Source organism: Cebidichthys violaceus, unplaced genomic scaffold (assembly GCF_023349555.1).
Source record: "Cebidichthys violaceus isolate CVI_PGR_0920_01 unplaced genomic scaffold, fCebVio1.0.p SCAF_10, whole genome shotgun sequence".
Lineage (NCBI taxonomy): Eukaryota > Metazoa > Chordata > Actinopteri > Perciformes > Stichaeidae > Cebidichthys > Cebidichthys violaceus.
This window is the reverse complement of record NW_027176263.1, coordinates 10,318,717-10,346,452: the sequence shown is the minus strand read 5'-3', so window position 1 is coordinate 10,346,452 and position 27,736 is coordinate 10,318,717. Positions and strand designations below refer to the sequence as shown.

The window sequence follows — 27,736 nt, the reverse complement described above, 5'->3', positions numbered from 1 at the left end:
GACTGTGAGGCTTGCGTGTTGGAAATTCTTCAAATAGTCATAGATAAAGGATGCTCATTTTGACGGTTGGCATTCTTAGTCTTTCAAATAATCCCATATATGGGAGGTTAGGCTTTGTTTATAATGCTAGTAGCAGTAGTGCACCCAGAGGGTCAGTGCAAAGATAGCATAATAACATTTTGTAGATACCCACAGCTGTATGCACGTTTCTTGTGTCGAAGCAAAGACGCACCGTCCCCCTCAGCACAGTCTTGGAGCTTATCTCAAATCAGTGCTTAACCGTGAATTAATCTTTTTCTCATTTTTGTCTGTGCACTCAACAAACCCCTGTGGATTTCTCTTTCACTGTCTGGTTTCCTGAACGTTGATGTTGGAAACACTGGTTGTGCTCTGTAGTGTTTTTTTATCAGAAGAGCATCTGCTGCCTCTTCAGTAAACCTGTTTTTGTGCTGAGGGAGCGTTATCGATCATCTATGACAGATAATTAGCTGTGACAGGTTCAGTCACTGCTCAAAGTGGTTGGTTGGTGGTCCTACTTTGCTGCGATATAAACCACAGCTATTCAACACTGCCATCTGCTGGTTTAATTAATAGTACCGCCTGTTATAAACTCTGAACCCCAACGGGAAGTTATTTTGCTGAAGCCAAAATTTCAATCCTAATATTAAGCAACCATGCAGACTGCACTGAAGAGACCTTTGGCCAAACCCCTATTTAGCTCAGTTAGTAAACCTGCCTGATGCAGACATCGCAGGTGTTCATTTGCATCAGAATGCAGAGGTATTTGCTGTGCATAGTTTGTGGAAGGTGTTACTTGCAGATAGAGTAGTGCCATGTGTACTCTATGAACTGCCCTGCCCTGTGGGAATTGTTATTCTACGTGCTTTTAGTTGGAGTTCCTTGCCAGCTATGATCTGATTTGTGCTACACTCTACACTTTATACACTGGATCTGTTTTTTTACATACCAAGTGTTTAGTTGCATGTGATTGCATATGACAAGCCTACACTACACTTGCAAACATGATTATATGTTAAATTAAATTATTATTGTGTGTGTGTGTGTGTGTGTGTGTGTGTGTGTGTGTGTGTGTGTGTGTGTGTCAGACATGCACAGTCTGGAGAAGATGCTAAGAGAGGCAGTTTGCTCAGGGCAGCCACGGACCCACAGGCCCTGGAAGAAGATCCTCATCATGGTGGAAGGCATCTATAGGTCAGCCGTCAATAAATAACACACACACACACACACACACACACACACACACACACACACACACACACACACATACACACACACACATACACACGCATTAGGGTAGTCGCTCTTCCACAGACGCATATCATTGGTAAGCGGAGCAGTTGTATCAATCTTTGTAAGTGTAGGCTTTCAGGTGGTCTTTAGCAGAGTTTTGAACAGCTAGACTCGGGTGGAAATCTTAAATTGTAACCTGAGGAGAGCTTTAACTTTCAACCTGTGTTCAGCAGTGCCTGTAATAGTTTCTTTTTCAACTGCTTCCCTACGGTTGAATAATAGACTCTGTGCGTGCGTGCGTGCGTGTGTGCGTGCGTGCGTGCGTGTGTGTGTGTGTGTATGGTTGGGTACCGTTTCATTACTAGAGAGAAGAGAAAGGTATCGTGTGTCTCTCCTGGCAGTGAGCTATCCTGAGTCTTAGTGACCCTCTCCATCTGCTCATTAGCTCCAAATCAAGGCCAAATGGAGCCACAGAGATTGACTTGGCTACACCCCCGGCTCCAACTGCCATGTTCCTTTTCCTTTCTTCCCTCTTTATAGCCTCATTTCAGCCCATCTGAACTAAAACACAAGATATTCATCGTGCTTTTAGTCAGCGTGTCACTATTTCCTCTACACATTTACACAGTCAGTCAGCTGTGACGTTTATTTAATTGTTTTACGACAGCCCTTTTATCAAATGAAGAGCAAAATCTGAAACATGGCCATCAGTTGGTATCAACATAACCATTAGTTCCACAACAATCATGCTAATTTGAGAGACAACTTAATTGCATGAAGTCAGAGCCTCTTTATCAGGCAATAATGCCTAATGTCAGGCTCAGACATTGAAGAAACCTTTCGGTACGGCACTGCAAGAACTAATGCTCCATCTATCGCCTCCCCGTAACATCAAAAGGCTCAGATAGAGTAAGCATGCTTAGCTATAACCTGGCCCTGCCTTTGATGTCCACATCGGCCCTGGTGAAACACTGTCTTGTGTCATTTCTCAGCCATAGCAAGGATAGCAGGTCTGGGATTGCTCTATTTTCTCCAGCCATACACTCACCAATGCTGTCTGTTTGCAGCCTTAAAAGGCTTGCAGCAGTGGGGAGGAAGAGATGGGAGAGAGGTGGGAGTAAAGTGAAAGAGTCCAGCAGGAAGATTCTTGGAAGATTCTCAAATTATATAATATGCATTTACAGATGCACAGATGCTCTGCAGTGGATAAAGTGAGGCCGGGTCAGAGTCTTTCCCTTTTTAAACCCAATCCCTTTAGGAGTGTGGTTTATAATTGATGAAATGTGCACATGTTGTTCCTTTTGTAACCGTATGCTTTGCTTGTGTGATTCTCATGTGATTAGCATGGAGGGCTCAGTGGTGCGACTTCCTGAGATCATCGCTCTGAAGAAGAAGTATAAAGCATACCTGTACCTGGACGAGGCCCACAGTATCGGAGCAGTGGGACCATCAGGGAGGGGGGTGACCGAGCTGTTCAACGTGAACCCAGCTGATGTGGACGTGATGATGGGCACCTTCACCAAGAGCTTTGGGGCTGCTGGAGGCTACATCGCAGGGAAAAAGGTAACTGTGAAGTTTTAGGTTTTCTGTTTTAGCTTTTTCAGCTTTCATTTTATTGTTTGTAGTCTATATTTATAACACTGCACATTTTTGTTTTTTAATCTTTTATACATGATGTTCATAGAATTTCATTCTATACTGAATTTCTTCCACACATTTATTATAAAGGTAGGCCTTCTAACACGTTGTCACCTAAAGTTTTCAGGTGTCATTAGATAGCTGGCAGTATAGAGCAAAGGAAAACATAAAGCAATATAAAAAGACTAGTGCTGGGCAAATTAACGCTTTATTATCGCGTTAACGCATTAATTCATTAACGTCGACAATTATTTTATCGTGCATTTACGCCTACAGAACTACTGACTACAGAAGCGACGGCGTTACAACGCGCACCAACTGTTGCTCTCACTGGATACTGCTGGACATCGCTGGGTAACCAGAACTACCTCGGAGTTACAGTGCATTATATTGATGAACAGTGGGAGCTGCATTCACATGCTCTGACTGTAATGAAAACAGAAAACAGTCATTTTACTGAAACATGCACGGAACATTTTATTCTTGTTGCACAGCAGTGGAACGTTTCAAACAAAGTCAGCACACTGACTGAAATATAACTGCTACTGTGTAAAGGGAATACTGCTGTTAAAAAGCACTTTATTTGTTTAAAGCGTTTGCAAACCAAATGTTATTGCAATTTTGTTCATATAGCAGTACATTTAAAATAAAAGTGCACAATACACTACTTTTTAATTCATTATTGAACTTTGTGCATAATTCGTGATTAATCGCAGAAAATCATGCGATTAATCGTGATTAAGAAATTGTAGTCGTTGCCCAGCATTAAAAAAGACACATGTATAATAAAATAGAAGACAAAAATAAGTAAAATTATTTATATTCATCATCACTGTTTCCAGTCAGGCAGAAACTAGTCTGGTTGCTATGCAAAAATAATCCTCCTGGACCCAAACAGGGTCAAGATACATTTCAAAATATACACCCTGTAGGTGGGATAACTTGCACCGAAACAATTCGACAGCCTTAAGTAAAATGCCATTCTTATAAAATCAAATAACTGAGCTGAATTTCTGATACTTTCCTGACATTGTTTAATCAACCTGGCAACTATTGTCTGAACACAGTAACAACATTAACCCATATGGCTCCATTGCAGGTGAAAACACGCCACACAAAGTACTTTCAAATATTTTTGTACCCAGGTCTGATTTCAACCATACACACTCATCACACCCTGCCTCCATCGTAGCTCTCATGTGTCCAACAAATGTTCCCCAGGCTGTGGCTCCGGGCCTTTGTAATTCCTTTTTACTCCATTAAAAAGTACACTTTAGTACATACTAATCAACATGGCAGTTGATTAGAAAGCAACAGAGGAAACGGCCATGCTGCTTGAATTAGGTATTCTGTCGCCGTATGTTGGCTCAGCCCTGCTCTGCCATAATAAGAAGGTAAAGCTGGCAGAAGGCCAGCCCCTTCTTGTGGCGGGCTTCGGAACTGCGCTCCAGATTTAACAGGATGACTTTTAACAAGCATGATAATGTTTGAAGTAAGAACACTCTGCCTGGTTTGACAGCTGGCTGTAGTAAAGTCCTGAAAAAAAGAAACGGGCAGGAAAAGAGAGAGAAAGCCTTTAGATTTGACGTATTTGTTGTTGCGGTGAAATCCTCCAAATCCTACAATAAGTGGATACGGGTTGACCGACAAAAGACTCTGCAGATGTGTTCTGGAAAACAGTCATGTTATAGCTATTTTATGAGAGGACCAAAAATAAATACCCCAATAAATACACTCCAAGCTCCTTCTAATTCACTTCAACCTTGCTCGTAGGAAGCTTTTATTCATTAACCCTTTACTCAAAACTTGGATTGCAGTGAGATTAGGTTATTAAATACATCCGTTGAAGTGTGTGCCCTGTTCTGGCACCACTCCTAGTCCGCAGCACTGTGGACATGTATCACCACATCAGTATTGCGGCCACCTTGTGGCTGAGGAAACACTCTGAGCTGTCAGTCCACGCCGCAGACGTGAGATGGATTTCGGACGTGTTCCCTTAACTGGTTTATCTTGGTCGCAGCGAAATCCTGCGAGGGCCCTAAATCGGTCAAAATCCCCTGCCTTAAACGAAAACAGATGTCAGGTTGTTTCAGGGTTCTTATCCTACGTTTGAGCATTTCCCCTAAAATCCCCTCCCCTCATACTGTATGTGTGTGTGTGCGTGTGTGTGAGGAAGCCGCAGCCTCAGCCCAGTGGGGACAGATGGCTGTGAGTGGAAATGGTGGCCAGACAGCATCTCCGGCTACGTGTCATCACCCCGCACCCACTGGCCACCGCGCAGCCACTGAGCAGCACCCCGTCACAGCTCCGGGCCCCACTTCCAACCTCAGACCACTTACACTCTCGTGCTCCTGGGACCCATGACTGAATCGGTTTCCTGAAACTCTGCTCTTCTCTTGACAACCACTTGCAGAATGAATCTCCTGCTGACATTTAGGAATAATGAGCATGCCAGTCCTCATTCTGGCTCATTTTTAGCAATGGTTGCTTCTCAAATTAGTGAGCTGGCTACCTCAGAGAGAGAGCAGGAAAGGGTCCAGAGCTACTCTACAGCCAATGCCAAGATGGTCATAATGACAGAGAAATGACTTGAGGTATTTTAATCGATTCTCAGGTGTTTACTATACATGAGCTCTAGTGGTGCTACAATTAAAAAAAGTGCAGGGCCAAACTTGTGTTACATTGAAGATCTGAAATGAACCGTTTATGTCAGTGAACACATATACACATTGTTTTCTAAATGTTTAAAAAAAACACTGTGTCACTGTGTGTCACTGTGTCCCGTGTTGCAGGACCTGGTGGACTACCTGCGCAGTCATTCTCACAGTGCAGTATACGCCTCGGCCATGTCCCCTCCTGTCACTGAGCAGATCATACGCGCCATGAAGTGCATCATGGGAAAAGACGGGAGCACAGAAGGTGAGTGTGTGAGCTCATTGCCGCTCTCCCCCAGTGAAACGTCACCCTCAATTTCTTGTCTTCTGATCCACATGCTCGTCAAACCTGATGTTCTTTTCAAGGATAAATATTATGTCTGGCTTATAAAATGTTTTACACCTTTTAATATAATTTTAATGGAAACAATAGCAAACCAAATCCAGAGGACGGTACCAATGTTAGCATTAGGAGTAAGTCCAGACCTGCAGGGAAAGACAAACAGCTGCTTGGCCAGAAAACGTGGTAGCAATTACGGGGGTCTGTAGTGGTAGAAAGAGGGGGGACATGCATCAGTCCCTGAGCACACGTGACCCTAACGTGGAGGAAATCATTTGCATGTGTGTGTTGTGAGGAACACTGTACCTCTGAAAAGTTTCTGCTTCAATGGCATCAGACATTAGGACAGGGGAGTAGTCATTACCAGACCAGTTGCAATACTGCCAGAGCAATGAGTTATTGTAGTTGTAGTTCTGGTAGTAGTTGTAATGGAAGGAGAAGTAGTGGGAATAGAGTTAGTGCATGTACTGGTTGAGATAGCAGTAGTAAGTACTAGTACATTTTACCCAGATCTACAGAAGTTAGGACAGGTGTTGCGGTAAAAACAACCTCCAGTCCTCCCATTCATTTGAATGTGCGTAGTGCGTTTAACCTACAGCGATGGGGACTGTAGGGGGCAAAAAGTTGAGTCAACTTTTGGAGACTCGTAACTCTACATCATGCCGCGGTGGAAAATCACATAACCAACAATCCGGAGCTGTACAGCCCTGCCATGAGTGAAAAAAGACGCTAATCGTTGTGCAGTCGCCTAATTTGAATGAGCCATTAGGGGAAACTCTGCCACGCAACCCTGAGATAATCGCTGCAACGCCTGATTCGGTGTGAATGCAGCCTTAAAGTGTGCTCCGTAAGACAAGAAATACACCATGGGTAGGGTGCTGAAATGGGATGATCACTCAAAGGACTAGAGCCTGGTGTCTCGCGGCTGAGGTGTATCGCAGCTTCATGCAGAGATGAGTAACTTTCTCATCTGGCTCTGAACCAGACATGCTTTGCGTCTGACGCAGCCCAGAGAAATACCTGTTGTGGAAAAATGAGTCTTGACCTGTCTTTTAGAGGGTAGGGAACATGGCAAACAGCGCAGTCTTATAAAACGTCGGCTCCAACATCCATCACAACACTATAAAAGCCCACTGTGACAAGAAACGTCTCATACTCTTTATATGCCTGATAAGTTTTTACACCTCTTTCTCTCAGTCCTCCTCTGCCCCCCCTTAATCTTTCTTGTTGATGTTGAATTTCGCAGTTTAAAGCCAACTGGAGCTCTGAAATGGGGGAAAAGCCCTGACAGACCGCTACATCCGCACATTCTCACCTACTCAAATGATTTCTGAGTCTAGCAGCAGGTTTTTGACCTCCTTGCCCTCTGTCTTAGCAGAGAGGAACATTTTTTGGGGGGCCCTGTGCTTTTTAGGCGGGTGCCTGAATGTTATGTTTTTCCCTCCCTCTCTTTCTCTGAGATAAGAGGATTTAAAGTGCTCTCTTACATTCCCATGAAGGAGCTGCCAATCTTTTACCAGGTAATCAGAGGGAAACAAAGCTGTGTTCCAAGGCCGAGCCATGCCAAACTCTGCTTCAGCCACGGAGCACCAGGCTCCCCAGTGATTCACATCATTTGGAAACACAGAGGGTTAGCAGGGCCGGCCGCCTCTGCTGTCTTTGATTTGTTCTCTAATACATTTATCTGAAATACAGGTGATACTTAAGTATTATATGTGTTCCGTTTCAGTCATGGCTGCGCTCCAGCGTCAGTCCACAGTCACTCATTTTGTGCTAAATCCATCGTGTCCAATTTGCAAGCCCTCATTTTGGCAGCGTGCAAGTGCGTACACCATGCCGTCAGGCGGACAAAACTGAACCATCTGCTGCCGCAGCTGAGTTGTAATCATGAGCAAGTTCATAGTGTAGGCTGGAATGGCCCAGATGGAGGTGCAGGACTCAGGATGAGATGGCACTGCAGAGATCTCACACTACATTAGCTACTACTGACAAGTGATGTCCCTCCCTGCAGGGGACAGGGGAAATATGCATTCAAAAAAAAGCAGCAAGTTGGTGTTTTACTCATGCTTATCTGGTGGTGTGCTCGTTTTAATTGTAGGCATTAGACGGATCCGCCAACTGGTGGAGAACACCAGATACTTCAGGGCCAGGCTGAAGGAGATGGGCTTCATCATCTATGGCAATGATGACTCACCTGTGGTTCCAATCCTGCTCTACATGCCAGGCAAAGTGGTGTAAGTACACTTAAACGCTCACCAAAAAACACACCTGCCTCTTTGAAAGAGCAAGACTATCAGGGTGTTCATTGAGCATAGACTAATTATGGAACAATACGTATCACCTTCACTATCTGTCGTCACAATCAATTCCTCTAAGTGGTTTGGATGGCTGCCATGATACACACTGCAGATGAATCCGTGGTGTAGACTGTGTCTGTGTAGACTGTGTCTGTGTAGACTGGCTCACTGTAACCACTTCAGAGGAAACATCAGGTATTGATTAGGTACAACCCCGGATTCTTTGAGCCTCTCAGGTATAATCAATTGGGTATAAAGTGTCTTTCAATGCCAGTCACTACTAATATCCATGAAAAGGCCAATCTCACCCAGTAATTTGCCATAATCAGCAGCTTCTGGTTTTGCATTGCTCAACATTCATGGGCATTAATGATGATTGAAAGAAAAGTACAATTTAACCAGTATTATTATATTTGAAGCAATTGTATAACAGTTACAATGTTGTTGTTTTTTGTTATTTTATAATTTTTCTGAGTTTTCCAACATGCATTTTTTAGGTATTTCATAACAACTGTATAAAAGTAATGTATCTGTAGCTACTACTGTGTATCAAATCTACTTCTGGCCATTTACTTTGGCTACTTTGTTGGGTTGCCACTGTCCATAAAATATAATTGATCTTAAATGTGCTGGTGTTAGATTGAGGTTCTGCACATAGCGCTGCTCTGCACACCCACATCATCTAAAATATACAAGACTGTCAACGTTGGCGGTGTCAGATTCACTTAATTGTTTTCAAGCACATTGTATGGTTTGAATTCTCCAAACTGTCCACTTTGCCACAAAATTAAGAGGTATTCACTGATTGGACGCATTAAAGCAGAAGTCATCAGAGATATGCTGATTCTAGCCCTAGCCAAAATTGTTAGTTATGTGTTCTTTTTAATTTAACGATGCCACACATCCCAACTACATAATTGAGGATTTGGAGGGGCTCGAAGAAGCATTCCTTATGACTTTTAATGTGATGAGACAAAGCAGTAAAAGCTTCCTCATTCTGAGGTGGCGTGTGGGGTCTTCAGACTGCAAACCTTAAAATGTCAGAAATGTAGGATAAGTTCTGTATTAGCTAGGCAACAATTGATTCATCCATTCAATTGCACCATATAGGCAAAGCTGTGTTTCTAGGCTTGTGGTGTTACTGTTGTTGGTGTGAGTAGTGTGTTATAAAGTTTTGTAACTCTGAAAAGGCATTAAAAGAAGAATCAATCCGAGCGCTAAATGTTTAGCATCGGTAATAAATGTGACATTCAGACATTTTTTATTCAGCAATTTCAATTAATAGAGATTTCCTTAATGCAGAGTCTCACTCAAATCCTTGTAAATGACCAAAACAATCACTTTGGGTGTGATTACCTTTTTGTCCTTACAGTCATTTGTTAATGAGAATATAAATAAAGTGATATTTTCTCTTTTTGATTTTTGACCAGGGCTTTTGCTCGAGAAATGCTGGAGAGGAAAATTGGTGTAGTGGTAGTCGGCTTTCCAGCCACGCCGATTACAGAGGCCCGAGCTCGCTTCTGTCTGTCTGCAGCGCACACCAGAGCCATGCTGAACCAGGTACACACACATTCATCAACATGACGTTGCTCTCTGACGCTTTAAAAACTATATTCCTCCCCTGAATCAAACATAACACACAATCTGAGACTGTTCCTTTTGTCCTCAGGTGCTGCACCATCTGAACGAGGTGGGAGACAACCTCTGTCTGAAGTTCTCCCGACTAAAATATTCCTCTTGTCCTGACCTCTGTGAGGAGACAGACTTTGAGCTGGGCAGCTGATATGACCCTTGACACCTTCATTTCACCTTCGTGTCAAAACGAAGTCTAAGTGTCCATGCCACAGCAGACCCATAAACACACAACGCAGAGTAACACCCGTGTCTCACGGCAGAAGAGGAGCCAAATGTTTAGCAGCTGCTTTTTATACGTTTGTAAAACATTGCGATTTAACGGAACAATTATTTCTGCTTCTGAGAGTCTCTATGAACTATTTAAATGCCTTTATTCTGTATACATTTTAATGTGAATACATACCTAAAATTATTGCACAACCATTGTTGGATTGGTCTCAAACTCCAGTACGGTGCAGAATATCTGTTTATATTGCGACAAACCACTTTGTTAGTTCAGATTAGAAGCTTTTTTACGCAGTTATTCTATTGACTTGTGTCTATATTTGGACATTCAATACTTTTTATGGAAGCATTTTCTGCTTCTCATAATGTCAGCCTCCATTTATTAAAAATGCTGGTGGTGGTTATTATTAAAGAATGGTGCACAGTCTCTATGAAGTTGATGGAAGAAGTCCCATTTGCTTCCCGGGTATGAAGTAGTACTTATAAGGAAAGAAAAGGGTATTTGTAGTAATCTCACCCCATGGTATCGTGCTGAATGTTGAATCTGTTGATTCTTTTTTTCTTAGTAAAACCACAACACTGCAAATGAAAATGTCCTGATTGTGTTTTGAAATAGAAAGGTAGATTCATTATCCAGATGACAGGTTTCTAAAAGTCCTGAACCTTCCCTTTTGGATCTGTCTTTTCCTGACCCATGATTATTTACACATCTCAGGGCTGAACTGACTAAGCCTAAGATGACGAAGATCCCTGTGTTGCGTTCCACAGTGAACTGTTTTTATATAACTTTCCTCGGTGTAAGACCACTTTCATCTCCACGGTAAATGATAACCTCCCTGTAAATAACAGATCACGCAGCAATTACTCAACTACTGAGTTAAATCTCAACAACCCCCGCACGGACTAAAAAAGGTGTTATGGCTTGTTTTGTGGCGAGACTGCTCATATTCACCGAGTCGTAACAGCTTAATTGATGATGTTTTAAAGACGTGCTGTTCCCTTTCACACACAGACTGCGTAACAGTTGTGAAGGTAAGCATGCAGAGTATGCAGCACCTGAGCCAACAGAAACCTAAACTAGCAATTAGCGCCAAACTCTAAATTCTCGTGGTATGGGGTAATCATTTGATTAACACAGGAAGGATTATAGATGAATGATAAATGTGTTTTCACAATGTGTCAGACTGGGTCTAGTCGACACTTGTTTGCCCTCGGGACATTACCGTGTTTGTGTTTTTTTCATCCCCATAAACAACATAGTGATGAGATTTTGCAAGTTGGATTGCAATATGCAATCCATGGGAAAAATAAATGCAAGATGAACTGCAAACAAAGACGTAGTAGGAAAAAAAAGTTTGAAAAGTGAATTTAAAAAAAAGTCCTTTTCCCCTAAAGGAGAAAACCATTAAAATCTATGGTAGACCATTTAGTTCTGTAAGTAAATATTCACATCTGGCTCCTATAGCCAGAAACAATAGAAAACTGTTTTGTTCCTCATATCTGTGATGTCATACTGCACCAATGCACTGCTCCATAAAGATCTTGAGGAGATGTGAAAAGGTGGCCTCAAATGCTGCATCGACGTTCTCGGGATGTCTGTTATTAATTTGTGTTTACTTTCACCTTTAGTCTTCATTCTGAAATGCATTGTGGGTTTACAGCAGAAGACAGATGTGTGTAAAGAGAAACTCAAAAGCTTGAATTCACTCTCGGACATAACTCTGTGCGTTACAGCTGTGGAGCGCTCAAATACTAAGCTCCACTGTGATTATGCAGAGTGGCAAACTTTAACTTGCTGAGATTTGAAATGAACAAAATTTGGTCAAATGTATCTTCCTCTGTACAGACGCTTCGTTATCGTGCTGGCAGACGACTCGTTTCATCAACTTTTAAGTGACTTCCTCCTCCAGAGGTAAGATAACACACATTCACCGTCAGGGAAGGAGGGAAGCACGAGTCACGTGTTGACCAAACTTCCCTCCAGTCACTTCCAACTGCTCTGAGTTTCAGCAGAAGTGGCAAATGGTCTGCGCTGGCATTCAAAACATCTGTGCAGCGAGTGTGCTACTGGTGGCAAGGCCCCAGAGACCTGCCTGCCTCTTTTGAACTTCAGATCCACATACACTGCACTTATTGGAATGGCATGTAGCTGCTATTCTGAAGGGGGATCCTCTGCTACGCCTTTGATGTCCACCACTGTGTCCAAAGCAGGCGAGCCATTCTCTCTGCTCTCTGTTTCCCATTTAGACAAGAGATTTTTCTATTCTGGAGAGGGATTTTTGAAGTGAAGCAGACAAAGAACAGATTTACATGGTTTAGACAGCTATGCTGTGCCTGGAGTAAGAAGGGCTGTAACTGAAGATTGCATTAAAGCTGCACTCTGGGAACCACTCGTTAACAGAGAGCATAATGAAGTAGGCCAGTCTGGTGTATTTCATTAGAACAGACTAGGAGCAACTTCATGTATTTACGACTAATTCAGACATTTGATCTCATCAGATATTTGTGAGATCATTTTTGAGAATATAGGTATTTTAATGAAATATGATCTTGGTTGTATCATGTATCAGTGGTGTTGAATTACTCCATCCTCATCACTGTCTGCTGCCAGTTACTCTATTGGCAATAATAAGTAAGCTGCCACTCAGGCAGACTTCCTCACTGTGCTTTCTGGCACATATGGGCATCAGATGGGCACATTGGAGTTATATCTCAGCTGAAGTAAGTTCAGGATCTGAATTTACCAAACCTCTTATTACTCCAAGGACTCGTGACACCCAGAGCTTTGTAATACATTTAAGGGTGATCCTCTGTGGGTTTTCTTTGGTTTGATTTGAACAGATTTGAAACCCTAACCCATTGAATATAGAAACCATGTGATGCAGGAACAAAAATGTTTAAGTTCATTTATGTTGCAGTCTAACTTGGGCGATGCTTTGGATCTGCTGCTGCTGCTGTTCCTCTGCCATGGTCCTGCTGGCATAAAGCGCCATTTGGCAACAACGTGGATTATGCATGCGCACAGCCAAATGACCAATATGTGTTTAATACGGTTTTACACGAGCTGTTATGACACTGACAATTAATTCACGACACTAATGAGATCGTGTTAGCCATCGTCAGTAACATTATTGTTCCACAAACTGAATGTATCGACTTCAAAAGGTGAGAAACGACATTAGATGCCCGGTCGTCGCACGCATCGGGGCTCAGTGAACTGTCACCCATGCCGAAGCGGCAGCATCCCCGCTTGGTGCATAATTTGACACAGCGACCTGTCCTTTTGAAGAGGACAATAAAAAAGTCTCACGAGGGCTAATCACATTACGCGCCGTTTGTCTCGCGCAAGTGAAGTGTTGCAGCACCTTCCGTTGGAGCGTTTTAATCAAAGGACGAGACAAGGCTGCCGCCGCACACATGTCGACGGGAGAGGCAGACCTCCTGCAAAGCGCCCCCGGGTGTCTTCCTCTCCGCGCGACGACGCGCCTGTGCGCCCAGCGCGCCTCCGGGGACCACCATGGATACTTGGAGTCATTTCAGGGAGTCCTTATTGTGCCTGTAAAATGACTTTTCTCTGTATAATGAAGTGACTTGGGGGAGACTTACGTCTGTTGAAATGGGGAGACTTCTGCATTGAGATATTGGGCTTTTAAAGATAAGCCAAATAGTGTCATGTTGGTCATGGGACTATCCAAAGGACTCAAATGTGTCTCAACCGCAGTGGTAAAAGTAACATAATACACTTTTTGGGGGTGTTTCACACCCGAACCTCCACAATACACCAGCGTGAGGACCGGTTGAGGGGGACGAAAGAGTTAACCAGGGGGAGGGCGCCTGGTCAGGGGCGTATGGTATAAAAGCACCTCAAGAGCGCACATCAAGAACAGCGCGTGTTTTAGAAAGCCCTAGTTTGATACGGTTTGACTTTGTTTCCTCCGAAACCCGGGTCTTCATTTCGGTGGGCTTACGACCCGCAGCATAATGGACGAAGACTGTTTTTGAGGAGGGACAGAACTCCATCGCGAAGTCTTAACAGGGAAGATATAACTTTGAACTACCTGTGCTCATTTCTCCAGAGGTAGTCTCGTCGAATAACTTTAGGAGAGCGCAGAATGTGGACACAACAAGAAGTGCGTTAAGCGGCTGAAGTGGAAGTGAGGAAAAGGGAAGCGTGAGGCTGAGAATGTGGCGGGGACACCGCGGGGCAACTGGGCTGAAAGTTTCCTGAGCTTGGAGATTTGACGAGGGCGCAACAAGAGGGGGGAAGCGTTAATGCTGCGCGCTGGATCAGCCCTGCAGTAGTCAGTGATCTGTGTGCATTGGCAGATCAGCACATCAACTCACATCACATTTGGCTCAAAATCAAACTGTATGAACAATCTGCAAGAGGATCAATCTTAAATTAGGACACAGTTTATAAAGAACTCCCCCCACAGGATCAAACTCAATTTCCAGCACTTTTTTTCTTCTCCAAATTATTCGACCATCCCACCTCCGATCCTTTTCCCTTCATTTTTTGCAACGCTGATTCCCGAAGTGGCTCCGAAGTGGTGTTGCGGCTCCTCGTCCCCGGCGGATCCGGAGATCGGAGTCTCTGCACCGGGAGGAGGCGGAGTCGGAGCTCCGGCCACACCGCAGGCTCCCAAGGGCGGCCGCGTCAAAAGGATGGTGCGACTGGCGGCCGAACTGCTGCTGCTCCTCGGACTTCTTCTCCTCACCTTGCACATCACGGTACTGCGGAGCAGTCCGCTGCCCCAGGGCAATGACACTCTGAGTCTGGATCAGGACACAGCCCTTACAGAGGTGAGTTAGGAGATCTGTCAGGATGTAGGAGCAAGTAGTACGTTCTTTGGGGGGGGTTTGACAAAATGCTCATTTGAGCCGCCGGCCCAGGTAAAATAAACCCTCAGTACCCCGGGGGTCTTTGGGGCTTGTTGACACACAGGGATGTGGTCTCCCTAGGGTGTCCCCCGGGAATAACAGGGAGCCAGTAGAGAGATGGAAGATGAGGCAGGGTCAGAGATCACCCCCTGCACCAAACGCACCTCCCTATTGTTGGGGGTTCAGTTCTAGCTGCAGGCACTTCTCTGTCATCATGGGCTCATCATCACTGTCACCCAAGCTTCCAGTTGATGAGGCGGTGGGTCAGAGCTGAACCCCTGAAGGTGGAGAAGAGTCCGGCATCAAACTGACCCCGGCCCTCAGCGCCCTGCTCCAGATCAAGCCTCAGGCCCGACTTGTTTTGTTTGATCGAGCACTATACTCATAGAAATGGAATAATGTAAATAAAACAATATGCAGTTTTGAAATCTTTTGGTATTGATGTAGTCTGGGCAAAATACAGTTTTTAAAAGACACCTCTCTGGGTTGTGCTCCAGTGTAGAACGTGCCTCGACAATTTCAGGAGGGGAGACGTTTGTCAACATGACACCATTTAAGACAGACTCGACTGTTTAACTGCCCATTTTAACATCAGCATAAAGCACGCAGACTCCAGTAGAGCCTCACATCTTGACTAGAGGGTTAAGACAGGTCTGGGATCAACAGGCTGTTTTAGAGAGTGTTAAGCATCCTTCAGCTGCTTTTTGTTGTATATTTAGCACGCTACTGAAATACTTTTGTCCTGTCCCAGTGATAAACGGGTATTTATGCCCACTGGAATGGCATACCTTCATAAAGTCTTTTTTAGGGCTGGGGGGAAACGAATGAAAATAGTTTTTACTTCAACAGAGGATGGTGAGGGCAATTTACAAAGCTGAAGAAATATTACAGGAATTTATCGAATATTTGTCACACAGCCAAACACTGGATTGGACGAACAGGATGAGGACCAGGAGAGAGTTTCTCCTAAACACATGCCACCCATTCCAACCCAAACATGCCTTTTGTCACTAGTCCAAATTTGCATAGAGATTCTGGCTTGTGATGAAAGAGCCCGACATGCCACTCATGCCCCACGTTGAGAAAAGGGCTGAGAATGTTTTTTCTTTTTTGCTCATGAATGTTCCGGATATGCTTCACTGGTCCGCCACTGAAGACGGTGATGTCATCTTTCGGCCGGGCTTGTCACGGCCCAGGGGGTGTATTGTCAGTCCAAAGTGTCATATTTAAAATGCCATTCACAGAAACACAAATGACAGGATGCGGATCCATGCACCTGTAGTGGAGAGACAAAATGCTTTGGTCCAAGGCACATTATCACCACTGACCCATGAATGCAGACTCATCCACTGTGGGGGTGTAAATTAGTGTGATATTATGTTAAAAAACAGTATTTGTCAGTTAAGAACATGGTCTTCTACCCTTGAGCTTTTTTTTGGTCTTTTATTTTCAAGAAGTCTTGTCTAAACGAATCACTTTTGAGCTCCTTCATGTACCTTCTCAGTTTGATCCTGTAGATAAACACACACGTAAACCCAGTATGAGGCGTGTGTCACAGGGGAAGGATAGTGTTCTCTTCCACCTACAAAAGTGTGGTGCTGAAAAGCATCTGGCACAATGTGCACTGCCTTCATTTCCTGCCAGCCTCCCTGGGGGGAGGACCCCTGAGTTGCTCCCAATTGAAAATGGAGTCATGCCCCTTTAAGCAGCCCTCACAAAGTGAAAAAGGGGGAAGCGGGAAAAAAGAAGAGGAGATACTATGAGGAGGAAGAGGGGGTGGCTTGTGTGTGCAAGTGTTCATTCATGGCTTTTGAGAGTGGGGGGTGACGTCCTGGGAGGCCCCAGATGAACCGAGGAATGGTGTGTCACTTTTGATCTCCAAATTAAAGCGCCTTCCTTGTTGAGGAAGATCTCAGATGAGTGATAGGGACTGTAAATCAGCCCGCCATCAAAGGGGAACACTGCTGATTTTTTTTTACATTTAAATGGGTTACTCCTGTGCGCTGCTACAGCCTGGGATGTATTAGAGAAAAATGGGAAAACAGCATATTTTTCTTATTATGTTGTGTTAAAAAGCTCCACTGAGAGCCACAAAGACAGAGAGAGGTGTTTATGTCAACATTATCAGGAATTTACATAACTGATGCACAGTTGAAATTCCTTTCAGATTACTTGTTCCCATGTTGTGCATTACTTCCAATATTTTCAACTCTACTAACTCATTCAATCGTTCTGCTGAAAAATATTTAATTGAGACCAAAAACAAAAATCGGTTATTTGGGGGTGTAAAATGTCATTGTTTTGTCCTTCACACTGCTGAGCTCCCAGATGTAAATATTGATTTTGTGAAATCTCAGTGCTCTGTGCTGAAACATTATTATAGCCTTCTCACAATTCAGCTCAAGGCTATAATCAACGGCGTTATATTTAAGGCTGCTGTATGTCAATGCTTTGTAAACATTCCAGTGGCATCTATTGTCTAAGGTTCAATACTGAGCAGCTCCAATAATGAAGCGATGTAGCTGCTGGACAGATAAAAGGTGGAAAAGCAATCCGGGAAATTCAAAATGACAGCTGATTGCAAATATTTTAAACATGAAACTGGCTGTCAATGTTAGGTGGTTACAGTAGTAGTGGTTTGGTAGCAAATTATTGCCACTAGTTTTATTTAAACATGCAGCACCTCTTCAATATTCACTACATATTTTTGCTTTAGAAACACCTAGCAGCAATTCTCCCATATGGAGCATTCTTACCAAACTATCCGCCATATAATCCCTCCAAAAATAATAACTGCATTACAGCTAAACTAACAATATTTGCCCATAAACCGACTTACTCTCCCCTACTGAGTGAAACATCATCACAAATGTTGCCCTGGGATTAATCAGAATGCTTTTGAATTTGACGTTAAATAATCCAAATTTGTGTCAGGATTAGATAATCTGCCTGCCATGTGTCATACATCGTAATGTGACACAACAGAAGATTCAGATAGGATTAGACCGGATAACGAAGGATTAATCTGCCTGCAAACACTGACTTTATACCAGCCAGCAGTTTGTGTATTCTGAAACATTTGTGGTCGGCATCTGCTTTCTTTCAACAGACCAATTCATGGAGAAAGCAGTAAGTCATAACTCACTGACAGTTATTATCTGTGTCTTCATCAGCAGCCAGAGACATTTTTGGATGAATTTCCTTAAATGGCAGGTGTTGGGAATGAAAACACCTCACAGTCGTACGAGGGGAAAACAAAAGAACGTGTCTGTCTTCAGTGGCTGTGAAATGTGCGGTAGTTGGGAATCTTCTGGCAGCAGATTTAAATGACTGTTTGTAGTATCAATATCAGGAAACAGAGCAACTTGTGTGGTCTGCAGTTAAATACTAATAACCATAAAAACATAATCTACGAGGGAGGAGATTAAACACAGCTGTTTACATTATTTACACATGTGTGTATGTATTTACATTGTGATTGAACCTGTGAGTGTTGTGTTGGGCCTGCTCCCTCGGTGGAGCTCAATTACAGCCACTGAGTGACTTCTGAAGGCTGGGAACTTGAAAGACTGGCTTATCACGTGGACATCTCAAAGCCCAAGGACTTGTGATGGAACCAAAGAGGGCCCTGTGATGTTCACATAAGGGTCGATGCACAAACTATGCTGTTGAAATGACCTTTTTCTGTATTGAGATCTCAGCTATAATTGTTCGGTCATGGAAACGACTATCGTGGTTTTAATTGGAATCCGCTTTTTCAGAATTGTTTTTCCTCAAATTGTATGATTTTGAACATAAATTCTCTTTTTATTTGGTGGCTACAGATAAAAAGGCACAGTCATCTTCACTCCCTCCCGAAAATCATGGGCAACAGTATAATCATCGTAATTACAGCAGTAACTCACATGTAGATATGTGTTGTGAAAGGGTTTTAATTCTTTGAAATGCATCACATTGACTCAATGTGTGAATCTTGAAATCTCTCCATCTAGTGAATTAAGACAAATAATGCTAAATGGAACATGGGAGTCTTTATGTCCACCTCCGCGGGTGAATTTAAGTTACATGTACATTTATAATCCTTCCCCCCTTGCTGTGCAGCAGCATTTACAGCGTCTAGAGTGCACCTTGGCTGGACACAAACAGCTCCACTGGGGGCTTTTATGGTCGCCACAATGTGGCTGAGCTGACAGGTTGTCTGTGACTGGCCACCGCAACCGTGCAGCACTGCTGCCGTATTCTCAGGCCTCAGCCCGGCCGCAAAAACACTAGGGAGGAAGAAATGGGACATGAAAAACGAAAACAAGCACCATGATTGATTGCTTTCTTTGATCTTATTTTCTGCCACCCCAGAATGCTTGATTGCCGACTACTTATGGCTGTCTGTCCAATTGAGATATAATTGCTCTGCATACCTGACAGGGGACATATGTCCTCAACTGTCCTTTTGGGATGAATTTACAACCTCCCCCCTGTCAGACGACCAAATGTTTTTCTGTCGTCAAGAAGGCAGATGTAATTATTTTGCAATGTTTGCTTAGGTTTCTCAGTATAGCCCCACCGCAGGAAAGCCATCAGTCTTACACGCTCTTTTCTCCCAGCCAGCACAATGCTAAAAATGTCCACATCATATAACTACGGTAAAGCAGCAGTGTACTCGGTTAAAAAGGGAAAAATATACAGTCCTGCTGTGACACTGGCTCTGAATGCATGCTCTAGACGGATCATATTTTGGTGGATGCAGACAGACGCACAGAACTCAGTGTTATGTTTGTCCCACTGCTTAGTGGCTCCGTCTTTCTGGGCTCCGAGAAGTCGAGAGTCCACTGTCCACAGGATTTATGACAGAGGTCGCGGCCTCATGAACCTCTGTCAACATCAATCTAATGTTGCTGAGTGTGCAGACTCTGTGGTTGCCAAGTGACAGGGTCCTTAGTCTCAACGTTGACATGAAAGGGAATCAAATATTTTATGGTGTGAATGCACAAACAATAATAAACAAAAATATGATATTTCTCTCTTTCCTCTGCAGAACAATATAAATGCAAAAAGCAGCTCTGCCCAACTGGCTCCTGAAGACCGGAGGTCAGGTCCAGAGCACCGGTTGGCCCACCGGCCTGCCACCCTCCCCTGGGCACAAGGCAGCAACGTACACAGGGACGGCCCTGGAGCTTTCCTCTTGGATCTGCACAACTTCCCTGACCTTTCCAAAGCCGACATCAATGGACAGAATCCCAATATACAGGTGACCATGTGTGTCTGCGCACCTGCTAGTGTGCTTTGATGCTTTAACTCTCTTGTAAGACATGGCTACCCAACCACATAGGACAGGAAGAGCAAACAGGACGAAGGAGAATAGTTTGGTGCACATCACTACCCCCTTTTTTCTCCCGCTCCCTCCTTCCCTCTCCCCCTGTCCCCTTTTCACACTCCCTGGCTCGTAGTGAAGCTTACGATGGACACTGAGGTCTCACGTCCATCATAATGGCAGCTGAAAGGCAGCCGCTAACCAGCAATGCCGTACTGCTGACCAATGTGCAGGGAAACAGACGGCAGCTTATGTAAATGTGTGGCAAGCCCTTGCCCGTAAGTGCCTCGGCGGTGCAGATGGCCGAGCAACCGCTGCCATGTTTAAATCATTCTCCTGTCTAATCCAGCGAGGGGGTCTTTCCATATCTGAGAGCATCACCGCTAAATCCGAGCACAGACAAAGTGTATTAACATCTCAAGATGTGAGAAGAGAGCCGAGCAACCAATTGAGCAAGGGCGTGAGGCTGTGGGAGGGGGGGGGGGGAGTCTTTGATCCTGGGATTCATCTGGCTTTCATGGTCTGGAGGAGGCTGAGTAGCCCTTTGAACTTTGTGTTTAGGTGCAGAGAGCCCAAGAGGTGGGAGGGTGACTGTGGGGCAGGGGTGCTGGTCCCCCTTCATCTGGGAGGCACATGTGTTAGGACAGAAAGGGGGAGGGGGAAATATTGTGTGTGGGGGGGGGGGACAGAAAGTGTCACCCCCAAGGCCCCCGATTGACCCGTTGTGTCCCAAAATGCTACATACGAGTGTCTTGAAAATCGCCGTTAAAGGGACTTCTGTTTTTGAATTCAGGTGACCATTGAAGTGGTGGATGGACTGGAGAGCCACGAGCCAGAGAAAGGCCTCCGTAAGGAGAGCAAACCCAACTGGGCCTCCCCTAACTGGAGAAACTGGTGGCCTCACTCTTCTTCACCTTCCTCCTCCTCCACCACCACTCATCAGACGGAGGAGCACGATCGCACCTACGGGAGCAACAGCGAGGACAGCAACTTCCTCAGGCCGCCGGCAGATTGGGACAGGAGAGGAGGCGCCGGGGGAGGAAGCAAAGCTCAAACTGAGTATGGTGAGGAAGACGGGAGGGTGTGTTTGCAAGGAAATGAGTGCACAACGCACGTGGCAGAATATTTTGCTGGCTACATAGGCTCTCATTTGAGCGCTGGTCTCCAGGGTTTCCACAGATGGCCATCGCCTGATGTGGTATCTGTAATTTGCAGATTTACTGATTTAAGCTGTCACCATAATAAGTGCAGTCATCCCAGGCAAGCCTTTGGGAGCCTCTGATTGAAACCTTTACACTTTTCTTTATGAGATGGATTCCTCTGCGGTGCGGAGCTTGCTACGTGACAACGTTTTTAGTTTTTTGACGCCTCGCTCCATCAAAGTTCAGCTGCAGCGATAGAGCCACACCACCCTCACAACGCTCTCCTAAAGCAACCCCACTAATAAATCTGCCGTGGAAGAATTTGCACAATTTACACTCACTGTCGTACAGTATGCGTCCGGCCCGAGTTGTGGCATGCCCAAACCAACATGGTCGAACAGGAATGCATATGCTGGGGAAATGTAATTTCATCCATTTGCACTTGCACTACAGCGGTTAGGGAGGTGATTTTCTAATTTTTCTCAGTCAAACCATAGTCCATGTTTAATGTTTCTGACTTATCACTGCGGTCAGCTCTCATTTATCCGCTATTTCACACCACACAGTGGACAAGAAAATATTTTCCTCGTCATTTCTGTCCTGGTTTTAAACCTAATAATCATAACTGTGGTCGGACAGTGAGGGCCATCCATCACAGGCCAGTGGTAGTACATTGAGTCGTCTCATCTGTGGGCTAAGGGCAGGTTATCATCAAGTCTTTTGAGCTGCCACCAGCTCTTCGGCCATAGTAAGCTATGGAAGGGGGAGGGGAGCAGCGCTAGATTGCTATCCGGCCTGTATTCATACAAAATGCTCATAATGAGCGGCAGATGGTGGGGGGGGGGGGGGGGGGGGGGGTATAGGAAGGTTTGGACCCCGGCCAGAAATACTTCCATCCCAACATGCCCACATTAATTCTCCTCATTGATGGAGTGCTGCTTTCAAGATGTGTGTGTGTGTGTGTGTGTGTGTGTGTGTGTGTGTGTGTGTGTGTGTGTGTGTGTGTGTGTGTGTGTGTGTGTGTGTGTGTGTGTTTGCGTGCGGTAGCAATGGTGGTGGTAGAGCCGAGTGTAACTGTTTCCATGTATACCCATTACAGTGATCTGCTCTATGATAATTGGAGTTAAAGAGGATTTCTTGCCATTTCACTTCCTATTTCCAAACCAATGAATCACAGATAGAGCAGCTGCATGGTGTCCAGTGCCACTGTGCCAGGGATACTCAGGCAGCTCGGAGAATCTCTATTTGCAAATTCCCTGCCGGATCCCCTGTAGCTTTGTTGGAATTAGCAAAAACGCTTCCCTTACTTCACTTACTGAGCACAGTGAGCCTATGCCATGTGCAATATAGCGTATGCATGTGTGCGATTGTGTGTGTGTGTGTGTGTGTGTGTGTAGGCAGGCTTGCGTGGTATCTGCTTTGAGGGCCGAAGTCAAAGAGAACTTTGAGCTCCACCACTTCCCCTTTCAAGTCCCCCCCCCACACTTATTATTAGTGAGGCATGCTAACAGGCCTGAGTAAGTTCAGCATGTGGCCTGCATCAGAGCTGACGGTCTCTCTCTCTCTCTCTTTCTCTCTGATCCAGACTATATGGACGGAGAGGGGGACTGGAGTAACTGGACAGTGTGCAGCGTCACCTGTGGAAATGGCAACCAGAAGAGAACCAGGTCATGCGGTTACGCCTGTACAGCCACCGAGTCCAGAACTTGTGATATGCCCAACTGCCCGGGTAAAGTCTTGATTTTGGATAACAGAGAGAAAACAATTCCACCAGTAGTCTTTTATCTTTGATCCACTTTTCACTGTGCATTCATCTCTCTAAAGGTATTGAAGATGCCTTCAAGACGGCAGCTACTGAAGTGAGCCTGTTAGCTGGAACAGATGAGTTCAATGCCACGGAGCTCTTTGGTGTTGGTAAGATTCTGCTCTTGTCCCATCCCTCAGACTATCCCTCATTCAGATATTCATGCACTATCAAAAACAGTTCACCCATCTGGCAGCAGTGTCCCTGCACACACTTAGCATTCCTCATGCTCGGGCTGCGCTCCATTTCTGCGCAGAGATGAAAATGTGCAGCAGGGCAGGAAGAACACAGTGTGCAGCTGCCCAGTCTCTCTTTGTCTGTCTGTTCGTAGTAAAAAGCACACTTTTATTAACAGCGTCTCACACTTTCATCCTCTAACGTTCGGGAGGAAATGCAGCATTTGATGGTGTCTTCATTTCTTCCAGACACGGACAGCTGCGAGCGATGGATGAACTGCAAGAGCGACTTCTTGAAGAAGTACATGACCAAGGTGGCCAACGACCTCCCCAGCTGCCCTTGCTCTTACCCAACCGAGGTGGCGTACAGCACGGCAGACGTGCACGACGCTCTCACGCACCGAGATTTCCGCTGGAAGGACGCCAGCGGGCCGAAAGAGAAGCTGGAGATCTACAAGCCGACCGCCCGCTACTGCATCCGCTCCATGCTGACGCTGGAGTCCACCACGCTGGCGGCGCAGCACTGCTGCTACAACGACAACATGAAGCTCATCACTCGCGGCAAAGGGGCCGGCACGCCCAACCTCATCAGCACCGAGTTCTCAGCCGACCTGCACTACAAGGTGGACATCCTGCCCTGGATCATCTGCAAAGGAGACTGGAGCCGCTACAACCAGGCCAGGCCGCCAAACAACGGGCAGAAGTGTCCCGACAACCCTCAGGACGAGGACTACTACAAACAGTTTGAAGAAGCAAGGGAATTCTAGATGGCTGTAGCGTGAAAGGAAAAAAAACAACAACAACACACACAAATATTCAGCTAAACCTCAAAAATGGTACTGAAACGATTTTAAAAATTCTGTTTTAGATCAAGTAACACAAGAACTTTTAGGCTCTGAGGAACAAGACTTACTGCTCTTTGAAGCAAGAGGAATAGAAATCCAGGACACTTACTTGCTCACAAGGAACTTTTCTTGACTTCACCAAAACAAGGCAAACAACGTTGCTCAGTTTAAAAAAAAAAAAAAAAGAAAGAAAAAAAAATACTTTTTTAGAAATAAAATATGCCTCTAAAAAAAAATTCTTGAAAATGTTGCCAGTAATTGCATCACCAATAAATAACTTGTTCAGATCTGGTCACTAAAGGGAGAACTGAGTTAGTGTTCTTAAAAAGGGAAAATTCTTATTCCAGGAATGTTCGTTTAGATTGTGTCCTCGTTCGTCTCCATAGATTGTTTATGTTTCGGCCAGTGGTAATAGAATAATGACATCCTTCAGGAATGTGTTGGGACAGAACAGGGTTATCTCATTTTCTCCCATTTTGTCATTCACAATATCCAGGTTCTCGTGTAAGCTTGTGAGTTTATTTAGCATGCACATTTTTTATTTGTACCATTCATTTACAGCCGTGTCCCTTGTGTCTCTGTGGCAGATCTTTATTGTAAAAAGCCTGCATTATTTTTGTAAAGTATTTATTAAGTTGTAGCTGTGTCTGAGTCGGGTGGCTATGACTGTGGTTTCTGATTCAAATGTGGCTGAATGCTAACTTGAGATTCCTCTCTAGCTCAAACTTTGGCATCCATGTGCATATTCGTGTCTCAAGTTAGGATTAAACCGTAATTGAGTGCAAAGAATATGTGAATTCAACTGTATGGAAAGATTTTTGAGATATAAATCTATAAATAAATTTTCAAAAAGGCTATGAATGTGTTTGCGAGAAAAAACAATCTTCCATCAGCTGCTATTAGATTTCTCTCCTGCTGTCGAGGGAATTTCATTTGGGGGAAAAATGTCTCCTCCAACAGGCTTAAGCCAGTGCACAAGACTTCCATTAGTTCCATCCAGTGTGGCTTATTCAGAGGGCGAGAGGGTAAGGTTCCCTTCAATGTGACTCAAATTCTTTGTCTTTGGCATGCATCCTCACATTCCTGAGTAATTTCTCAGTGTACACATGCACTCTTTCACACACACACACACACACACACACACACACACACACACACACACACTCGATGCTGCCTGTCCACAGCAAGGACCTCTGACCATTCCCTCTCCGCTGAGAGCTGCAGTCATTGTCACACAGAGAAAGCCATTCATGGTGCCCTCATTCCTGCAGTCTTGTGTGCGGCACAGCTGGCCGGGTGTGGGGCTCGTCTGTATAATGCAGCAGGCCCCAGCACGTTCCACACCCCTGAGGCGCTACTCGCAACCGCCGAGGTTGCTTCACTATTCACACAAAATTCCTACTCGCGTGTCCTTTGACCCATTTCCCCCAAAACAGCCTTTTATCCACAACCCACCCTCAAGTTCACTGTATATCACACGGGATACATTCTTTTAAAATGTAGATGTACTTCTCCCTCTGTACTGTCAGACCCATGGGGTGTAAAGCTCTCTTTTTAAGTCTTCTGTCCCTCTCTTCAGTAAAAGCAGGGGTCCAGGCTAAGATTACAATAACCAGCATGAACGGTTATCTTTTGGGGGCCGTCTGCTGAACAGGCCATGAAGATCAAAGTGAGGTGTTGGTCTGTATTTTTGAAACATTAGGGCCCAGCTCAAATTGATGACATACCTCCACCACCACCCCTAGTATCTCTTCCCCAGACAGGCTCCACGTGTATTGAGAGAAGGCAATTACTCGCATACCCTCCTCACTTTTCATCTCTCATTTCTTCTCCCCTTTCCCTGCAAACACAGTGCACGATGTTGCACTGTGATGCCTGTGCCAAGTCATAGGTAGGACTACAGGTTCAGAGTATAATTGGTGTGAAAATGTATGAGAGGGCAGACATACTGCAGACGAGCGAATGCAGAGAGAACTTGCGTCGGCTGTGGGGCGTCAGCGAGGCCTCGCTTCTGTGTTACTATTTCCAGGACTCCAGTCTGGCATGTTTCAAAGGATGCAAAGCACCATATTAGTGGTATATTGTCAAGGATCCCAAAGGGCTCATTAAGAATCTCCAAGATATGATTGTTGGTATTTTGCCTCTATTTTTGTTATGAGAAGAAAATGATGTCCAACGTATTTGCGCTGTTTTAGACCGAGTTTGACAGTGCTGGCTCTGGGATTTCTAAGTAGCTCTCCACACAAGCGCTAACTGTGGGAATAAGAAAGCAAGAGGATTAAAAAACGAAAAGAAAGCGGTGGAAACTTGGACGGGTTATTGTTGTAATAAATGAACTCAGCTGTTTCTGTCGAAATATTTCACATTAAAACAAGTGCAGGTGGTTTGTTGTCCATGCTGGAGCTCTCTGTAGGGCTTCTGTAGGTACATAACCGCGGTGCATGGTGGCAATCAGGCATCTCTTTTGTTTTGTGGTGTGGTGCAGATGTGGCAGAGCCATTTTTAGCCTTCACTTTCTTTCACTCACTCCCTTGCACTGCTACTTTTTTTTTGGGTGGTGTAGCACAATGCAGGAAGTGTCTAGGCCACAATACCGCAGGGCCCTAACTGCACGGCAAGCCTAATTAAAAGGTTTTTTTTCCTTTGGTCTTCTAATCTGGAATAGCTGACCTGGACCAGGAGGTTGCTTATCTAGTGGCTCTATCCCTCCCTCTCAACCTTCACCCCCAATGTCCTACCGGCAAAACAGGGGTGGGGCCGCTGGCACTCTGCCTGCCATAGGCTCACATCTTGGGCACAGCAAGTCAGAGGAGTGGGTGGTGTTGGAGGGGGGGGGGGCAAACACGGGCCTCGGTGCGCAGCTGAACAAACAGGTCAACTAGCTGTGGAGCATCTGAGAGGGAAGGGCGCCTTACTTAACCCCTGCTGCCAGGACATCGCTGAGATGCTGCAGGGATCTGCACTCACACAATCTATGGCCTCAACGATGACAAAGCACAGGACTCTAATCCACTTGGACATATAGTATTAACAAGCAAAGAACATCATCTTGTCGTGGCTGGATGGGAACCTGCCTCTGGCTCATGTCCTCTATGCCAGTTGAAACAAAAGCTAAAATAACACGAGTCCGCTCATAAACACACACACAAAGCTGTCGGACGACAAATGGAGAAAAAAATAAATCTGCTTAGCAATAAAGAGTTATTATATTCAGTCACACTTTTTATTGAGCCAACAGTATGACTAATGTACCACCACATGTTTTATATGCTCACGTGCCAATAGGAGTCAGCGTCTCGATCAGTTTCACTTTATATTGGAAGGCATGATGCTGATGTGTATAAAGGTAGGGCGACTACATCAGACTCCTCAGAGTCTCAACTGGCTTGCTCTGACAAAGGCAGCCCCCGTACACCGTGTGGATTTAACCCTGGGTGTGAGTGTTGTTGCTAGACACCGACACAGTGGGGCTGTAATGTGTCGAGGGGGTTGGTGGTGAGGGGGGGGGGGGGGGTCAGCATGAGCATGGAAGCTGCGTGG

The 27,736-nt window shown here is 44.9% G+C and overlaps 2 protein-coding genes across 2 annotated transcripts in view; both read left to right on the top strand.

Annotated features, from left to right (window-relative positions):
* The window catches only part of sptlc3 (serine palmitoyltransferase, long chain base subunit 3), a 28,199-nt gene extending 17,732 nt beyond the window's left edge, over positions 1-10,467 (top strand). The window contains exons 7-12 of the mRNA XM_068724936.1: positions 1,107-1,212; positions 2,595-2,814; positions 5,682-5,808; positions 7,982-8,117; positions 9,611-9,740; positions 9,850-10,467. Coding sequence (XP_068581037.1) covers positions 1,107-1,212; positions 2,595-2,814; positions 5,682-5,808; positions 7,982-8,117; positions 9,611-9,740; positions 9,850-9,963 — 833 coding nt within the window. The 3' untranslated portion in view covers positions 9,964-10,467. The remainder of the gene's footprint in view (positions 1-1,106; positions 1,213-2,594; positions 2,815-5,681; positions 5,809-7,981; positions 8,118-9,610; positions 9,741-9,849) is intronic.
* Positions 10,468-13,944: 3,477 nt separating this feature from the next.
* Positions 13,945-25,045, top strand: ism1 (isthmin 1). Its single transcript, XM_068724935.1, has 6 exons — positions 13,945-14,843; positions 19,954-20,166; positions 21,023-21,293; positions 22,957-23,100; positions 23,196-23,285; positions 23,601-25,045. Exons 1-6 carry the CDS (start codon positions 14,706-14,708, stop codon positions 24,116-24,118), a joined length of 1,374 nt encoding a protein of 457 aa, XP_068581036.1. The 5' UTR covers positions 13,945-14,705; the 3' UTR covers positions 24,119-25,045.
* Positions 25,046-27,736: the final 2,691 nt, after the last annotated feature.

Coding starts and splice junctions, on each gene's coding strand:
- ism1 (XM_068724935.1), top strand. CDS start 14,706: ATGGTGCGACTGGCGGCCGAACTGCTGCTGCTCCTCGGACTTCTTCTC. Junction 14,844..19,953: donor AGGACACAGCCCTTACAGAG/GTGAGTTAGGAG, acceptor TTTCCTCTGCAG/AACAATATAAATGCAAAAAG. Junction 23,286..23,600: donor CACGGAGCTCTTTGGTGTTG/GTAAGATTCTGC, acceptor CATTTCTTCCAG/ACACGGACAGCTGCGAGCGA.